At 51.6% G+C, this 18,415-nt stretch overlaps 2 protein-coding genes across 3 annotated transcripts in view; one reads left to right on the forward strand and one right to left on the reverse strand.

Moving 5' to 3' along the window:
- The window catches only part of ADAM9 (ADAM metallopeptidase domain 9), a 45,820-nt gene extending 34,569 nt beyond the window's left edge, over window positions 1–11,251 (reverse strand). The window contains exon 1 of the mRNA XM_075910920.2: window positions 11,097–11,251. Within this exon, the coding sequence (XP_075767035.2) occupies window positions 11,097–11,181 (85 nt within the window). The 5' untranslated portion in view covers window positions 11,182–11,251. The remainder of the gene's footprint in view (window positions 1–11,096) is intronic.
- A 2,040-nt stretch (window positions 11,252–13,291) lies between these two features.
- TM2D2 (TM2 domain containing 2) lies at window positions 13,292–18,041 on the forward strand. 2 transcript variants are annotated; one of them, XM_075910934.2, is made up of 4 exons: window positions 13,292–13,575; window positions 14,742–14,829; window positions 15,893–16,008; window positions 17,497–18,041. In XM_075910934.2, the coding sequence occupies exons 1-4, from the start codon at window positions 13,367–13,369 to the stop codon at window positions 17,708–17,710; spliced, it is 627 nt and encodes a 208-aa protein (XP_075767049.1). In that variant the 5' UTR covers window positions 13,292–13,366; the 3' UTR covers window positions 17,711–18,041. The 2 variants fall into 2 exon arrangements, with proteins under 2 accessions (XP_075767049.1, XP_089629886.1); XM_089773760.1 differs by lacking the exon at window positions 13,292–13,575 and adding an exon at window positions 13,948–14,118.
- The last annotated feature ends 374 nt before the right edge of the window (window positions 18,042–18,415 follow it).

The raw sequence follows: 18,415 nt of genomic DNA on the forward strand, positions 1-18,415 counted from the left end.
TTTACATTCTTGCTTGTGTAAAGATCGGTGGTTCTTAACCGCGGTGTAATTACCCCTCGAGGAGTAATTTGGTATATTTCAGGCGGTAATAAATTTAAAAATACAATCAGTGTTCAATTTTGTTCAACACAATGTATGAGAAAACAAAATACAATACAAATGATTAATCAATTTTCTTTGTGTCCACTGCCATTTTAAAAAGGAGGAGAGGTAATTTTGGTTTATTGGTTAAACTTAAGGGGCCACAGTGCCAAAGAAGTTAAGAACCCTGGTCTAGATGTATAAGCTTGAAACTCTCTCATCTTTGTCTCAGTTTCCACAAGGCACAGGACACACCTCTGGGCACAGTTACAAAACCAAACCATCACACAGCGAACTACAGAGAAAACCAAGTCTGCACAAAGACAACCTACTTTGCCAATCTTAGGTGGCAAACAGCATCCATAGCCCTGCTGAACAAATCATTTTCCTCACCGACAAGTAGGGCTACGCCCAGAATTCGTTTTGAGGCCCATGCAGGTTCTGTATTGACACTGCTGCTGTGACGAATAGACCAACACCTCATGCGCTTTCCCACAAACAATATCTAAACCTGGAAGCCAAAGCAATTAGAGTATGTTCAATCCCAGCCTCCCCCACCCTGCTGTCCACTCAGAGAGCACCACATCAGACCAGCCAAGTGTAACGCCTCACAGAGCTACAACACTTCTTGGAAAAAGGATGATGTAGTGCACGTCATGCAGCAAAACACTCTTTAGGTGCTTTGATTTATTGACTGGAGCATATGCCAGAAGGCTACAGCCCCAGCTACAATAGCCCTTGTTCACAGGGTGGAGAGAGGGTAAAGAGCATCGGACAGTCACATCCTCAGTCAGAAGATAAGAGGGAAGGGCGGCTTCCTTCCCTGGGATAAGCCACCACAAATCTACCCTCTCACCAGTGACCACTCCCCAGGTCTAGCACATGCATTTCCAGTTGTGGTTCAGATTTTTCTTCACACCCTGTTCCAGACTGTTGGACACTGTGACTGTAAACTGTTAAGTGGCTGTGTTTCAGTGGTGGGTGAAGGCAACCCCCATGGACTCTGCGGAACATTTTGAGACTCCTTCGGGGGAAAAAATGCTACAGAAACGTTAAGAAACCATTCAGTCCAGCAGATTTCACGATGCTGCAAGACAAGGGATCGGAACAACTAGCAGAGCTAAAGGAACTGACCGACATCGGTGGACCTGTGAGTGGCGGGAAGCTGCATGTCAAGGGATCTGGGAGAGGAGGAGGCAGAGATAAGAAAAGGACAATATGATTTTTTACTCTCCCTTCACAGGAGTGTTGAGAGCAAGACATGAGAAGTTGTTCTTCTGCTCTACTCTGCCCTGATTAGGCCTCAACTGGAATATAGTCTCCAATTGGGGGCACCCCATTTCAGGAAAGAGATGGAGAATTGGAAGACTAGAGAAGAACAATGAAAATGATTAAAGATCTAGAAAACATGGCCTAAGAGCAAAGGGGAAAAAATTGTTTAGTTTGCAAAAGAGAAGATGGAGAAGAGACATGGTCGTATTCGAGTACATAAAAGGGTGTCACAAGGAGGAGGGAGGAAATTTTTTTCTCCTTGGCCTCTGAGGACAGGACAAGAAGAAACGGGCTTAAATTAAAGCAAGGGAGGTTGAGGTAGGACTTTAATAAAAACTTCCCAACTGTCAGGGTGGTGAAACACTGGAATAAATTGCCGAGGGGGGTTGTGGAATCTCCATCCCTGGAGATATTTAAGAGCAGGTTGGACAGACGCCTGTCAGGGATGGTCTAGATCATGCTTGGTCCTACCGTGAGGGCAGGGGACTGAACTTGGTGACCTCTTGATGTCCCTCCTGGTGCTAGTGTTCTATGATTCTATGACACATCCCAATAAGCACTTCTCTCCCCTCACCTTCTGCTTTCCTTCTTCCCCTCCTCGCTCCCCAATTTGGAAACGTACCTTACGCTGCATGGCCCTCCCTTGGAAAGGCATGTATATTCTGCACCGTCTGCCGTAAGAAGTCCCGCTCTTCGCCTTCCGACCTAGCAGAGTGCTTACTATCAAACCATTTAAAATTAAAAAAGCAACAGACTCTTTTAAAATAACTGTTCAAAAATAAAGAAATAGGAAAAGACCCATTGTAGGCATGATGGTGACACTCTGTAATATGGTAACACTTGTGTTAAACCAAAAGATCTGAACGCTGTATTTCTGTCTCTTTAAATGAGGGAACAGTTGTAACAACTGTTTTGAGTCTCATATTTACATGGCAAGGATATGTAAACTAGGGATGTAAAATCCGGTTTAATCAGTTAACTGGATAAACTTTGTGTGTAACCGGTTAACCGCTTAAAAGGCTCCCGCCCACGGTGTGGCAGACTGCTCCAGCCCGCAGGCCGCTGGTTTACCAGTAACCATCACCCAGTAAGGGTCATGCTTTCCAGTTGACTGCTGACATCTCTAATGTAAACTCATTAAAACCTTCCTAAATATAAAAAAAGACAAACCATTGATGTTTAATTAAATCAAAGGACTCTGCTTTTTGAAGAATGGCTTGAGAACAGCTACATACATTGGCATTAGATCGCTTCTCTGCTCCTCCTTCAATATGTTTCCTCTTCCCCTCACAGGGTTACCTGATGGTTTCAAAAAAAATACCGGACACATTTGATCTCAGATTCGGGGTGCGGGGTGGGGGGTGGGGGGGCAGGAAGCAGTGCTGGCCGGGAAGGGGTCGAGGGGAGCGGGGCTGGCCGAGGGGAGAGAATTGGCCAGCGGGGAGCGGGACCGGCCAGTGGCCAGCGGGGCTGGCCAGGAGGGGGTCGGTGGGAGCTGGAGGGAGAGAACTGACCAGTGGGGAGAGGAGCTGGCCCAGGCACATGCAGATCCTGGGGTGCTGCCCATCCCACGTAGGGGCCCGGCGGAGCACGAGCAAGTCTGCCCCAGGGATTCCATCCCGCCCCGACCCCACCCCCTCCTCTCTACTGCGTAGTTGTGTACTGCCTGGCTGGTCAACATGCTCCCGCAGCGTGACTGAAGAAGGGTAAGCGTGTCGACCAGCCAGACAGTCCGCAACTACGTATGGATACTCACAATAATTAAACAAGCTTAATTAGAAAAAAAACGGACATTACTATGTCCAGTATTTTCTCAATTCATTTCCCGGACAGAAAGCTCAAATACCGAGAGGGCCGATAAAGAAAAGTTATTTATTAGTTCTCTAAATAGAAGAACTAGAGGACACCAAATGAAATTAATGGGTAGTGGGTTTAAAACTAATAAAAGAAAGTTCTTCTTCACACAGCGTGTAGTCAACCTGTGGAACTCCTTGCCAGAGGAGGCTGTGAAGGCTAGGATTATAACAGAGTTTAAAGAGAAGCTAGATAATTTCATGGAGGTTAGGTCCATAAAAGGCTACTAGCCAGGGGATAAAATGGTGTCCTTGGCCTCTGTTTGTCAGAGGCTGGAGAGGGATGGCAGGAGACAAATCGTTTGATCATTGTCTTCGGTCCACCCTCTCTGGGGCACCTGGTGCTGGCCACTGTTGGCAGACAGGATACTGGGCTAGATGGACCTTTGGTCTGACCCAGTACGGCCGTTCTTATGTTATGTTCTTATGTACCAGACTGTCCGATTCAAAACCGGACACCTGGCAACCCTATCCGCTCACCACCCCCATTCACTCAGTATTCCCACTTTGGTTTTAAAGGTTCATACCAGTAAATGATAACAAGATAACAAAGACACACACCCTCCTACTTACAAAATAACCAGAGTTTACATGGCAGGAATCTCCTCAGGAAACAAAAATCAACTCTGGGTTTACTGAAAAAGTGGAGCAATTAACCCGGAGGAAATCCCTGAACAAAAGAGTTGATTCTAGTACGTTCAGCCATTGCATCTACTTGAATTCTTATCAAGAGTCTGGCTAGCTACTGTCTGATTTCCCCATACAACATTTCCTCCACATTTAACAGTCTTAGACCGGGCCCTAGATCCCAGGGATTTAAAATTCAGTGAGGAAAAGAATTTGAGAGCGCGAAGGAAAACTGAAGAAATTAAAAGAAAAAGCAATTGCCTCTTGCAAGAAAGATCAGCTCTTAAGGGCTGCTTCAGGACAGGTCTTTGGAAGGGAAGGCATTAATCCTGCCACGTGCTGGCCTCCCTCAATCTTCTGCAGCATGCACGGCTCCGCTCAGCTGCTCCCTCCTGAGCAGAGCAGGTTCAGACACTCAGGCCTGGTTCCCACTAGGGAAGGGATGTGTCCTTATCTCACAAGGCAAAATCTGAAGGGAGACCAGGCAGTTTGTAAGTGTCACAGGCTAACCTTAGGCCCCGACCTGTGTAAAAACTACAGACCGGCCTGCTTTCCCCGAGGATTTCACCGCGTGGTAGGGAACACACTGCCGTCCCCCGATGAAAACAAAGCCCGAGTGTTTCTTTGGGGGGTTAGTGCCTGTGCCGGCTGAGGAATAAGAAGTGGGGGGAGAGGTGAGCTGCAAGAGGAACTTCGTAAATGGTTCAATATGTTTAAGAGCCATTGAAACACCTCCCACGACCGGGTACGCCCTGCGCAGGGAGTCCCCAGTTGATGACAGGGTGTGTTCCAAAAGGGCATCTGGTCAGTCGGCTGTTTGCAACGCGTTCTCCCATAGAAACACTGTTATCAATGCAGGTTTGGATGCCCGGCTAGCCCACGAAAGCCGATTTAACCCATCGTGGAGCTGAAATATTGTCTATTTGCAATGAACAATCGTTTTCATTTCACCATGAATGCTGGTGCTTGAGGAAAGGCAGGTTTACCTGGAGGAGGATGAGGAGGTACGTAGAGATTCTGGGCATCCCCCGGCTACCACCCACCCCACCCCCCACGGGCTCTGCATCAGCCCCTGCAGCCAGCCCCAGCCCCTGGCCCCTCCCCTCCATGGGCTCAGCACTGGCTCCAGCAGCCCCACACCCCATCCCCTGGCTGCCCCTCTCCCACTCCACAGGCTGCACCCAGCCCCCTCTCCCCAGGAGGCAGCAAGCAGTGCAGGCCGTAGGACTCCGGCGGGGCAGGGGGTTGCCGTGCAGCCGGCAGCTGGAGAGAAGAGGCCGTTTCCCCTTCAAAATGCCACTTCTCTCCAGCCTCTGGCTGCACGGCAACCCCCTGCCCCGCCGGAGTCCTCCAGGCAGCACTTGGGCCGCTCACCACCCCCTGTGCCTCTTGCCTGCTCCCTGGAGGCTGCAGGGGAGCGTGTGGGTGTATGTGCGGCGGTCCGTAAGTCAGGTGTTTGAACTCGGGGAATGCCTGTACCGTGCTCAGGCAGCACTGCGAGCAGGAGGGGTGTAAAATCCCATTTAGCTGGTTAATCTTGCACACCCCAGTAAGGGCCCTTTCTGCTCCAGAGAGAGGAGCTGCGCAGGAAAACTGGTCTCCAACGGCTACTCCTTCCCCCCAGCCATTTAGACACCGCACCCATTCACAGATGTCCCATGGTTTACTTGTAATCGGAACCACAACGGCACCTCGCGTCCTCTGGGCGTACGCTGGAGGATACACCCGACTGCGATGCGGTGCCAGCAAAGCGCAACTTCTCCCCAGCTCCCGTCAGGTGGTGTAGGTAGGGATGTAAAACCCTGTTCAGTAAGTTAACTGGTTAATCTTTACATGTAACCAATTAACCAGGATCCCGCGGGGGGGGGGGGGAGGGGGGTACGGCACAGTGGGCCCAGCTGGGCTGCAGCAGCTCCCCTCTCCCCCCTGCATCTAGCCAGGCTGCCAGCTAACCGCTTACCGGTTAACCCTTTACATGCCTAGTTAAAGACGCTGGTATGGACAAAAAGCAAGCGGAAGCTTTGCTATGATTGGCAACACACTAAACCCAGGCCGCTTTCCTAGCGCAGCCCCCCCAGCCGTCTGATCCAACGCACTGGTTCAGGCCACCAACAGCCAAGCCAGAGTAATAAAGGTCGGTAAAAAACTCATCCCACCTCCAGTTAGAAGGATCGGTGGGTTCAGAGAGTCAGCCGTGGCAACCCTGGCTCCAGCAGTGCTCTGGAAGGACCAGTAATAACAGTCCAGTGAGACACACCCAGGGCTCCTCTTTTCCTGGAATCCTTCAGCTCTTGCTGCATGGACGTATTTATTTTACTCTGGGTGTTTACATCACCACCTGCTTCCATTCACCAGCTGATTTTGCTCCCTTCTTCCCATTGTTATTATGGACTTTATTTCCAAGAAGACATCTGTTAACTACGGCAGTAACTGTTTTTGCCTGCTTCGAGGTATCCTATTGAATTTCCAATTCACAACACAGGTTGGACCTCCCTGGTCCAGCACCCTTGGGACCTGACCAGTCCCGAAGGAGGGAATTTGCCGAACCAGAGGCGGTCCCCTGCCACAGCCCATCAGCTCGCTGCCCCTCCCTGCCGCCAGCTCATTCAGCTCCAGGCTGCCTGCTGGCTGACCCCAGCCCCTGCCCCACTCCAGCTGGGCTGCCCTAGCCCTGCTGCTGGCTGGGCTACTGCAGCCCCGACCAGGCTGCCACAACCCCACTGCCATGGCCCTGGCCCCACTGCTGGGCAGCACGCAGCCCCTGGCGGGCTGTAGTGGCTCTGGCCAGGCTGCCAATCAGGTTGCATGAACCTGGCCCTACAACCACCAGCCCCTCCCTCCCTGCAAGGCTCCCAGGTGCCCTGCAGTTCTCTCATCCAGGACCATCCGTGGTCCTGCCGGATCACAGATGTTGCCGGACCAGAGTCCCAGTTTAGGGAGGTGCAGCCTATACTGAGACTTTTGGGAGAAAAAACAACTTTCAAATGGAAGCCCATGTAGAAACAAAGAATTGTTTATGTGTAGACTGGACTTCTACCTCCAAGCCAGGAATTCGCTCACTTACCATAAACGTTAAAGGCTCAGATATGCAATAACTGAAACACAGCAACTTACAGAACATCACAAGTAGCAATGATAAGCTCTAACTTACCCATGATTATTAAAACACCTTTAGAAAAGGATACTTCTTACTGTAATATCTGAACGCGTTCAGTAGGCAGGAATATAATTAAATCATTACATTCAGTAACAGAAAAGGCAAACCGCACCAGTTCATTTTATGCTCATGCAGAAAGATCTGTTCCATCGACCACAGGGATGGAAGGAAGGGGAGGGGCATGAAGGTTTGACAATGGGATTAGAATAGGGTGTTTCATGGCCTAGGGGAAATGAAGAAGGGTTTCCCTTGGTTTGCAGCTCTCCAGCCATGCCTGCTTCTGAACTGCTACGCTAATGTCCAGATGGCACCCAGTGAACGGGCTCTTTTCCAGGAAGTGGGACTCTTTGCCACCTTCACTGGCTTCCAAGCCATCTCTGAATCCATTTTTTAAAAGTTTTCTTCCTAGTTTCATAACATACCAAGTGCTGCTCCATGTCTCTGACCCAGTTACTCTCCACACACCTAATCTCAGACTTTCATTTCCCCCTGCCCTACCAAACGAAAGCAAATTCGTAGGGGGCCTACTTTTGGTAGCCAAACCAAAGCAGAGCTGAACCACGAGTCAGGATACACAAGGTATTTAATGTTAACCACATAACTCTGGGTCCCAGAAAGCTCAGGTAAACCAGCAGTTGTGGCTTTTCCAGAAAATTAGCATAATGGTCACGGTTCCTTTGTTTAATTCCAATAAGCAATGAGATAAACTATTTTTTGCTATTTCTAAGCTTCTTCTTCCTCTTTTTATGCCATTACAGGGAAAAGCAGCCTCCTGCCCCACTGCCTGTTCTGCCGAATGTTGTCCCCGTGTGTGTTTCTGAGCGGGAGGAAGCTCTCTAAGGCAGTTCAGCAATTGTCCCGTGTTAAACAAAAGAATTCTCAGAACTTCTCAGTTCTTCAAGGCCACTGCCAGGAAATTTCAGAGCAAAAACGTTGAGATGTGCTTTGAAAGTAACTTTTTAATTGATAAAATGTATAGTCACAAAATCATGATTGGTATAAGACTCTAAATATCGGGGGCGGGGGGGAAGCGAACCCTGAAAGTCAGAAACTCTAGTAAACACAAGGCATAGCTCGTCTCCCATGCAATGTTACATCATTTTAATATCACTCCAGCGTCCGTCTATTTATTGGGATGGTTTTAAAACAATTACATTCCAGGCTGAAGAAACCACTCCTGATGACCTGATATAATAAATAGTTCCTTGTTTTCCATTTCCCCTGCAGTCTTCAGTGTTTCTTTCCTCTTACATATAATGAGTCTGAGCCTCCAGAAAGCAATTATCTGCGTCTGTTGACACCTGGATGACTAGTTGGACTGAACTCTTAGAAGATCATTATATTCACACAAACCTCTGATGTAAACACTTCGGTGGTGGACAGCATTCTCCACACTGGCAGCAGGAATGGAGTTGGTAGCCCTCATCAGTAGAGCTGACCATTCTAACATCAGAAACAAACAGCCAGAACCCCAAAGACACATCATTTAAGACTGTACCTGGTTGCTCTTTCACTGGTGCCGCCCAATCTGTTCAAAACTCTCCCTGCAGAGTCAATCCCTCTGCATCCCTCCCAGAGTTTAAATTCTCTTTGATTATGTCCTGGAGCTTCCCCAACCCTCCCAGCAGGCTATAAAACTTCCTGGGGAGAGGAGGGAGGTGAAAATATTTACTGAAGTTTCACTCCAGACAGATCCAGCTGAATTTAATTCCTGATCTTTACCATTAAAGTCTCCATCTCCACTTGAGCCCACAGCTCCTTCCTCCTTTCAGCATCCTTCTGCTCCCATACTGGCTGAATGCTGGAAAAAATGCCTGTACTTTTAGGGCTTTACATTTGAACTGCCTTGTCTTTCTGCCTCCGGGCCATCTCTCTCTCTTGGGCCCAGACGGGAGCCATGCTCCCCCCAACACGCTGTTGCTGTTCTGCAGGTACACCAAACCAACAGCATTCTGCAGCGGGATCCGTCTGCCTCAAACAGCTCACAACCTGCACTCAAGATGTAGCAAGTGAAGGCAGCAGACCCAAGAGGAATGAGACAGGGAAGGGTGAAGGTAACGGCAACACAAGGATGCGACTCACAGATACGTTGCTACACGCCACACTGGTCTCTTGTCCAAACTGAAAACCTTGGTCTCTCTGACATCTCTCACGGCTGCGCAGCTGTCGGCTCCAGCCCAACACGGCTAAGAGAGAGCTCCTAATCCTCCTCACCAGCCCTCCCTTTCACCTCCTTCCGTCCTACCTGTGGACAGTGGCACCACTCTGTCACACAGGCCCACTACGTGGGCACCACCTTCTGCCTCGCACTTCTCTCTAGGTCCTCCAGGCTACAGCGAATTCTGGCCAATTCTTTCTGCACCCTAGAGACTAACAAAAATATCCAGGGTCATGAGTTTTTGTGGGTAAAACCCACTTCAAGACAAGTGGTGTAGTATTTCTGCACAGTTCTCTGAGGCTGCGGCCTTTCTTATAGATCCACGCACCTCATCGTCTCACTTTCCATGACTGCAATATCCGCCCTGGCCTTGACAAATGCCACTTGCCCCATTCACATCCACTGCAAAACCCTTCTCCTAACCCATCTCTTCAGTGCCCTTTCTCTTTGCATCCCTCGGCAGCGCTTGCATTACCCTCCCCCCCCACACACCATATTAAATGTGAGATGCTTGTATCGTCCCTTTCCAGGCCTACTACCATTCTACCCACCATCTCATTTGCGCCTGAGATGTCGATTCTCATCTCCAATCGTTCCATAACGTCAGCCCCCACCACCCGCTTGTTAAATGTTCACACAAGCACCTTAGTACATGCTGCCCCTCACGCTTACACGCGGACTCCAAAAACTTCTGCAAAACTAATTCATTAGCCTCTGGAAAACACCTTTGCTGCGGTGCTACAAAAACTTGACAGCAGGTTGCCAGTGTGCTGAGACCACTGCTTATCATGCTGACTTACACTGATCGCAGTTTCCTGCACTCCCCCATCTGGCATATCCATCTGCCGTCTATTGCCTTGTACTTAGACTGGGTACACATCTATACTGTTGTTAGTCTTGAAGGTGCTGATAGACTATTCAGACTATTCCTTGTTTTTTATCTACACTGGAACCATCTTTTTATTTGGTGTTTCTACGGCACCAGTTTCAATGGGATCCTAGTTGAGGAGTAGGGCTCCTAAGTGCTGTTGTAATACAAATAATGGACTAAAAGGCGGGTTTTGAGCATGCAGCACTGATGCCGTAGCTTCAGATAATGCCCCCAACAAACAGGCCACAAACCTCTAGCTAGGAAGCTCTCCACTGACATAAACTGAGGAATCCAAGAGAAAGGGTAAAGCGGGGTACTGCACTACAGGAAGACAACAGGTGAGAGCCTTCAGACATTGCAGTGCATACTAAGGTGGTTAAACTGTGTGTAATGAAGTGACCGTGTAACTGCTGAAGATTTCAACAGTTACATGCAGGGCAACTGTTGGCTCCTGCCTGCTGCCCAGTGCTACTGCCTCTGATGCAGTGGCAAGAGCACAGGGCAGACACCGATGCACAGCAGGACTTTAAAACTGGCTCCCACCAGCAGCCCCACTCCTGGGGAGCCTCCCCCAGAATTGGAATCCCACCTGCTGGGAGTCCCCCAGAATCGGGCCCCTGTGTGCTAGGAGTCCCACTCGCCAAATTAGGACCCCGCGCAAGCCCTCCCCTCCCGAATCAGGATCCTATGTGCTGGGAGCCCCACTGCCTGAATCGGGAGTCTGCGTACTGGGTGCCTGGCTGCCCCCCAGGATCGGGGCCCCGCGTGCTGAGAGTGCCCCAGGATCTGGACCCCCATGTGCTGAGACCCCCCCAGAATCGGGGCCCCGCGTGCCGGGAGATCCCCCAGGATCGGGGCCCCGCGTGCTGAGACCCCCCCAGGATCGGGGCCGCGCGTGCTGAGAGTGCCCCAGGATCGGGGCCCCGCGTGCTGAGAGTGCCCCAGGATCGGGGCCCCCCCCCCCCCAGGATCGGGGCCCCGCGTGCCGGGAGATCCCCCAGGATCGGGGCCCCGCGTGCTGAGACCCCCCCAGGATCGGGGCCGCGCGTGCCGGGCGGCGGGGGACGCTCCACTCACCTGGCCGGGCCGCCCGCAGGCCGGGCCCCGCGAGCAGCAGGAGGCAGAGCAGGAGGCAGCGCCCCGCGGCCCGGGCCCAGGCCATCCCCGCGCGGTCCGGCTCGGCGGCTGCTGCCGCTCCGCTTCCCACCGAGCCTGCGCGGCGCGGCCCCTCCCCGCCGCCGGGGGTGGAGCTGGGGGGCGCCGGGGCGGGACAGGCCGGGCAGGGCTCCAGGGGGCCGGGGCTGGGGGGCCCGGTTCCACCTGGCGGGCTGCGCACGGGGAGAGAAGCCCCAGCGGAGCAGCCGCCTCCGCAAAACTCCCCAGCCCCTGGGACCGCGGCGCCCCCTCCGGCTCCCACAGCGCTGGGGAGCCGAGAAGAGTCTTTGGGGGGATGAGTAAAGGTGGCGCCGGGGCGAGTCTCATTTCCAGCGTGTCTGGGCCCGGAACAGTGATAGAAATGGAGCCGTGTTAGTCTGGGGTAGTTGAAGCAAAATGCAGGACAATGTAGCACTTTACAGACTAACAAGATGGTTTATTAGGTGATGAGCTTTCGTGGGCCAGACCCACTGTGCGTGAGACCTCGAGTCAGGAGCCGGCACCATCTCAGAGACGTGACAGGAGGAAGAAGACTGTAAAGAGCAGTTCAGTGCGCCTGCTGGACGGCTCACCCCACCCTAGTAACTTGGGACCCAATGGCACGAGACAGTGACTCATCCAAACTGGCTGTGGTGACCATGCCCTGAAATGGGAGCTTTGCCTTGCACCCGAGCAGAAGTGTGGTGTTTGCTTGTGTTCCTGGACCTCCTGTCAGTCCTTAGTAAGGTGTTAATATTAAACATCCCTTCTTAGGGTCCCCCCCCCCCAAGGGGTCACTATAACTGATTTATTCGTGGGATATTATTGGACACCTCGGAGCAAACGATATTCTCAAGTCTTCTTTGACTATGGCAAGTAACATCCTGTTTACTGGGCGCAGAACAAGACACGCCGGCCTCGGAGCCTAAGTGATGGCCCAGGAGGCCTAAGGATACTGCCAGGGCACAGGATGACTGCAGTATGGTGACGTGGGACCTTGCAACCTGTAACTGTGATTGTATAAACATCCAGAGAAAGCCCAAAGGAAAGGAGGCGTTTGTATTTCAAATCCCCATTGCTCTCCTATATACCGCTGAAAATATTTTGAAACATGAAATGTTTGGTCTTTGTTTTCTTGAAAGGCCAGAAATCAACTAAATCCCGAAGAGACCGTGGCTGAAAACAACCCCCAGGCAGGCAGTAAATCTGTATAGGCGGGCAGACACACTCAAACCCCGGGCAGGCGGTACACCTGTACAGGCGGACGGGCACCCCCCAGGCAGGCGGTACACCTGTACAGGCGGACAGACCCCCCCAGGTAGGCGGTACACCTGTACAGGCGGACGGACCCCCCCCAGGTGGGCGGTACACCTGTACAGGCGGGCGGATCCCCCCAGGTAGGCGGTACACCTGTACAGGCGGGCGGACCCCCCCAGGTAGGCGGTACACCTGTACAGGCGGGCGGACCCCCCCAGGTAGGCGGTACACCTGTACAGGCGGACGGACCCCCCCCAGGTAGGCGGTACACCTGTACAGGCGGGCGGACCCCCCCAGGTAGGTGGTACACCTGTACAGGCGGACGGACCCCCCCCAGGTAGGCGGTACACCTGTACAGGCGGGCGGACCCCCCCCAGGTAGGCGGTACACCTGTACAGGCGGACGGACCCCCCCCAGGTAGGCGGTACACCTGTACAGGCGGACGGACCCCCCCCAGGTAGGCGGTACACCTGTACAGGCGGACGGACCCCCCCCCAGGTAGGCGGTACACCTGTACAGGCGGACAGACCCCCCCCCAGGTAGGCGGTACACCTGTACAGGCGGACGGACCCCCCCCCCCAGGTAGGCGGTACACCTGTACAGGCGACCCCTCCTAACTCACCGCGCACCCCGGCCAGTCCTCCCTCCCCTCCCGCAGCTTGAGCATGGCCCCGCCCCCTCCTCACGCATTGGCCGCTGGAACAGAAGGCGGGACCAGTCCTGTGACGGCCGCGGTAGTACCGCCCCTTTTCACACCAGCCAACCCAGCTTGCTGCTTGCCTGTCGCTGATTGGCCGGCCTTGAGCGGCGCTATTGGTGGGCGGGCCGTTGGTCCCGCCCTCTGGGCACCCTCCCGCGCTCCCATTGGTCGCGCGTGCTGGGTGCGCTCGCTCCGCGCGGCCTAGCGGGCGGGTTCCCTAGCAGCGGCGGGGCCGGGGCCGGCCGGGGCCGGGGCGATGGGGCCCGGGTGGCCGCTGAGCTACGTGCTGCTGTGCGGGCAGGCGGCGCTGCTGCTGGGCCACCTGCTGCTGCTGCTGGGCGTGTCCCGCAGCCACCAGCACAACGCGAGCGGGCCCGAGCCCGCCCCGCCCGCCGGCAGCCCCGCCCCCACCCCCGCCTGGGACTACGGGGGCCCGCGCGCGCCGCTCGTGCTCTGCACCCACCTGTGAGCGGGGGGGCGAGGGGCGGGGCGAGGTGCTGGGGGGCGGGGCGAGGGATAGGTTGGGGGCGAGGTGCTGGGGGGCGGGGCGAGGGATAGGTTGGGGGCGGGGTGCTGGGGGGCGGGGCGAGGGATAGGTTGGGGGGCGGGGTGCTGGGGGGCGGGGCGAGGGATAGGTTGGGGGGCGGGGTGCTGGGGGGCGGGATAGGGGGTTGGGGGTGGGATCTGGGGGCAGAATATGGGGCAGGGTGGAGAGCAGTCTGGGGGGGTTGAGGGGAGGGATAGTTTGGGGTGTGGGTTATGGGGGCCTGGGGCGGGATATGGGGGAGGGGCAGGGTGGAGAGCGGGATGGGGGGCTGGAGGAGTGATGGGGAGGGCAGTGGCAGGAGAGGGAGATGGGGGAGCCGGGCAGATAAGGATTAATGTGGGGGCTGGGAACAGAGGGATGAGAAGTGTAAATAGAAAAAAGCAAACAGAAAGCCAGGAATCATTAAAAAAGGGGTGGAGAATAAAACAGAGACTATCTTTTTGCCTCTGCATAAAACCATGGTACGCCCACATCTTGATTACTGTGTGCAGATGTGGTCACCTCATCTCAAAAAAGATATCTTGGCATTGGAAAAGGTTCAGAAAAGGGCAACAGAAATGATTAGGGGTTTGAAAACAGTCCCATATGTAGAGAGATTAAAAAGATTGGTACTTTTCAGTTTAGAAAAGAGGAAACTAAGGGGGGGGGTGGAAAATGATAGAAGACCCACAGCGCGGAGTGGCAGGAGGCTCCTCGGGAATAGGGCTGGAGCACACTGACTGCTGGCCCCACCCCTGGGAACTGTAGAATAGTCGACTAACTGAATTCATGAGGCCACTTGACTATTCAATTAATTGATCTTTAACATCCCTACTGTAGAGCAGTCAACAGAAGGGGGCATTCATAAGGGAAGGACAAAGTGGGACTACGTAGGGAAGACAGATGACAAGCTGGGACAGATGGGGTGATAACAGGAGAGGTGGCATATATGGGGGACAAGAATTGGTGACAGGGCTAGCAATTCATGTGAGTCGTGATGGCATAAGGGACCTCAATGTGATGTTTTCCCTTATGAGTTAACTTATTTTCTATCTCCCCCACCTCATTTAACTGTGTGAATGTGATGGGTTTTGATCGTTTACAGGCCGGAGGAGTTCATTGAATGTGAGGATCCAGTAGATCATGTTGGAAATATTACTGCACAGCGTGAATTAGGTTACGGGTGTGTTAAGGTGAGTTTGAAAAAAAGATGATTTTGTAACTTCTCAAAGGATATTCAGACATCCTTTGGGTATCCATTGACCCTTTACTTGAAAAGGACTTCTCATTAGAAGCACACGGTGGTTTGTAATAGTCGCATATCAAGTATGCTCTACCAGCATAGTGGAATCAAATACCTCCGCCAAGAGCTTTCTGCTGTAGTTCTAAAGCCAGGGGATTTTTGGGATGTGCTTCTCCCTCACCCGTAGAAGTTTATAGATTGTGGAAATTCCCCTCTCCTGGCAGAAGCAATATTCAGGAAGGAAAAGGTTTCCAAGGCACTTGCTCTTCTGATCATGGGCCTCTTAGGGAAGAGGTAAAGGTGCAGGATCCATTTTCCCATCTCTCGAGCAGTTTTATGAGAGTGAGAACTACTCTTTCTTTCTCATCCCTCCACAGGAATCTGCTGCGCTTCCCATGGGGCGGGGGCGGGGGAGGGGAGGAATCATAGAATCCTAGAACTGGAAGGGACCTCGAGAGGTCATCGAATCCAGTCCCCTGCCCTCATGGCTGGACCTAGTACCATCTAGACCATCCCTGATCGATGTCTATCTAACCTGCTCTTAAATATCTCCAGAGATGGAGATTCCACAAGCTCCCTAGGCAATTTATTCCAGTGTTTAACCACCCTGACAGTTAGGAATTGACAGCATTGAAGCGCTTGAGGTTTTTCAGTTAGCTGATATACAAGGTGATATATTGTGAACTATTGATCACTAGCACATATTTAAATTTTGTCCGTTGACAAAGAATTCACAGGGACATGATAGTGTGTGGGGAGAAGCACAGAGTGTATGTTAATTAAACCTGCAAGTCATACCATACTCTGAGGAGTTTCCAACTCCAGAGACAACTAAAAGTAATTCTGACTGAAAGCTTGCAGGCATCTACTGAACCTACACTAAGTATTAAACACTTCAAACTGAGGCCACCTCCTCTTTTCTTTGTGATAAGAAAATAGCCTTTTAACTGTCCTTTTCCTCCCTCCCCCCAAAGTAAATAATCTCAATTGTGTGATTTGTTTTCCTCTGACAGTTTGGTGGCCAAGCCTATAGTGACGTAGACCACACTCCAGTGCAGTGTAAAGCACTAGATGGTATCGAGTGTGCAGAGCCTCGGACTTTTCTACGTGGGAATAAGCCATGCATAAAGTAAGATTGATTCACTCCAGAAATATATATTACATTCTGGAAGGTTGGGTTGGGTAGCTAAGACATCACTAGCACTTGCTGCTCCAAATATTGGCTGGGTTGTAGAATCATAGAACACTAGAACTGGAAGGGACCTCCAACAGGTCATTGAGTCCAGTCCCCTGCCCTCATGGCAGGACGCAGTACTGTCTAGACCATCCCTGAGAGATGTCTATCTAACCTCTATCTAACCTGCTCTTAAATATCTCCAGAGATGGAGATTCCGCAACCTCCCTAAGCAACTTATTCCAATGTTTAACCACCTGACAGGTAGGAACTTTTTCCTAATGTCCAACCTAAACCTCCCTTGCTGCAGTTTAAGCCCCTTGCTCCTTGTTCTATCCTCTGAGGCTAAGGAGAACAATTTATCTCCCTCCTCCTTGTGACACCCTTTTAGATACCTGAAAAGCTCTACCATGGCCCCTCTCGATCTTATCTTTTCCCAATTAAACCAGCCCAATTCTTTCAGTCTTCCTTCATAAGTCATCTTGTCTAGACCTTTCATCATTTTTGTTGCTCTTCTCTGGACCTTCTCCAATTTCTCCACATCTTTCTTGAAATATGGTGCCCAGCACTGGACACAATATTCCAACTAAGGCCTAATCTTCCGCTCTACTCTGCGCTGAATGACTTCTCATGTCTTGCTCTCATGTTTTGCCTGAGAGATTCCACCAGTAGCCACTTTTCACACTGGATGGTTTCCCCCCGCCTGGATATAAGTAAGTGGGAATTGCAAAACCCAGTCCCTGCAAAACTACACCAGGATCTGGGTAGAGGCATCCATGGTCAGGTGGTCTGTCTGGCTGCAGGCGGAGGAGACAGAAGCAGTGCTGGCACAGGTGTTTCAGCTCTTCCTGACCATAGTAGGCCTCTCTCTTTGAAACTCCCCTGCCTGCAGCCCCCTGGTCACTCTGCCTCTGGTTTTTAAAGCCTGCTTGCCTAGGTCAGGCCTACCCCCTCCTTAGTCACAGAGGGGAAGACTGATCAAAGGCAATCAAGGGAATAAAGGATCAGGCACTCGGTCCCAACTATCACGGTAACTGAAAGTGAAATCACCTGAACTCAGCATCAAAATTCCAAATTTAAACAGTCGAGCAAACTCACTCACACCAAAAGCGAGTACTCTCACCTGGTAGCCTGGATTTCTTGCTCTTCCTCTTAAACTTCGCTGTCTGCAGCCCCCTCTCCGCTTCGCTTGTTGTAACTTTATATGCATTTTTAGTCTTTGCTTGATGGATTTGCTGCCTACCTCAGGATACAGTGGGAATTCCTTTGTGGTTTATTGGCTCATTTTCATAAGGGTTGTAAACTCCAAGTCCATTAGAGGGAGCTATACTGTAAAAAATGGAGGTGGCTGATACAGCACAGGCTCAGGGTTATGAAAGGGTGTCTTATCTCTTTCCTCAATAAAACTGTATTTGAGATTAATTTATTCATCATTTATTGCAGGTACACTGGCCACTATTTTATAACCACTTTACTCTACTCCTTCTTCCTGGGTTGTTTTGGAGTGGACCGATTCTGTCTGGGCCATACAGGGACAGCAGTGGGAAAACTACTAACTCTTGGAGGACTTGGGATCTGGTGGTTTGTTGATCTTATTCTCCTTATCACTGGAGGACTGATGCCTAGTGATGGCAGCAACTGGTGCACAATGTACTGAACAGAACCAATTCTATTTAAGAATTGATACCAGGAGAAGTTTAATGTGGCATCTGTCCCTGAATAATTGGAGCCCTTTGTTCTGTAGAGTCAGAACAGCCTGTCTTTCTACGGTATAAATATATTCTGGAGCAGAACAATGCTATGGCTAACTTCTGTGTGCGCACCTCAAATTTAATTTACAAACAAAACTATTTCTGGTATATTCTTCCCGTTAAGATGTGCTGGGTTGTGTTTTCCTCTCCCCCCCCCCCCCCCATAACAGGTTTGACACCACAGTGGAGCATTGTACCTTTTCATGCTAATTGTCAATATAGAATGTGTTCAAGGACTGTTTTGAGCCTCTCTGTGGACAAGAGTAGCTGTTCCCATTGCAGTAGCTTTTTCAGAGGGTCACTGAATGCTAGCACTACATATGATGACATTTTCATCACAAGGCCGTGGAAACACCTGTGGGCTATGGAAGTGATCAACAGTTAAGTTATTTACTTCACTCAGGCTACGTCTACACTGGTGGGTTATTGCACAAGAAGGGCCGTTCTTCCGCAGAGCGTCCACACTGCCCACTCGCTCTTGCGCAAGAAGATTTACAGTAAAGTGTGGTAAGAGAGCTTCTTGCTCAAGAGCTACGCTCTTTTCTAACAGATGTAAGTCCTCTTGCACAAGAGCTCTTGCACAAGAGGCCAGTGTGGATGCACGGCAGGGG

The sequence above is a fragment of the Pelodiscus sinensis genome, chromosome 28, assembly GCF_052426305.1.
Source record: "Pelodiscus sinensis isolate ZL-2025 chromosome 28, ASM5242630v1, whole genome shotgun sequence".
Taxonomy (NCBI): Eukaryota; Metazoa; Chordata; order Testudines; family Trionychidae; genus Pelodiscus; species Pelodiscus sinensis.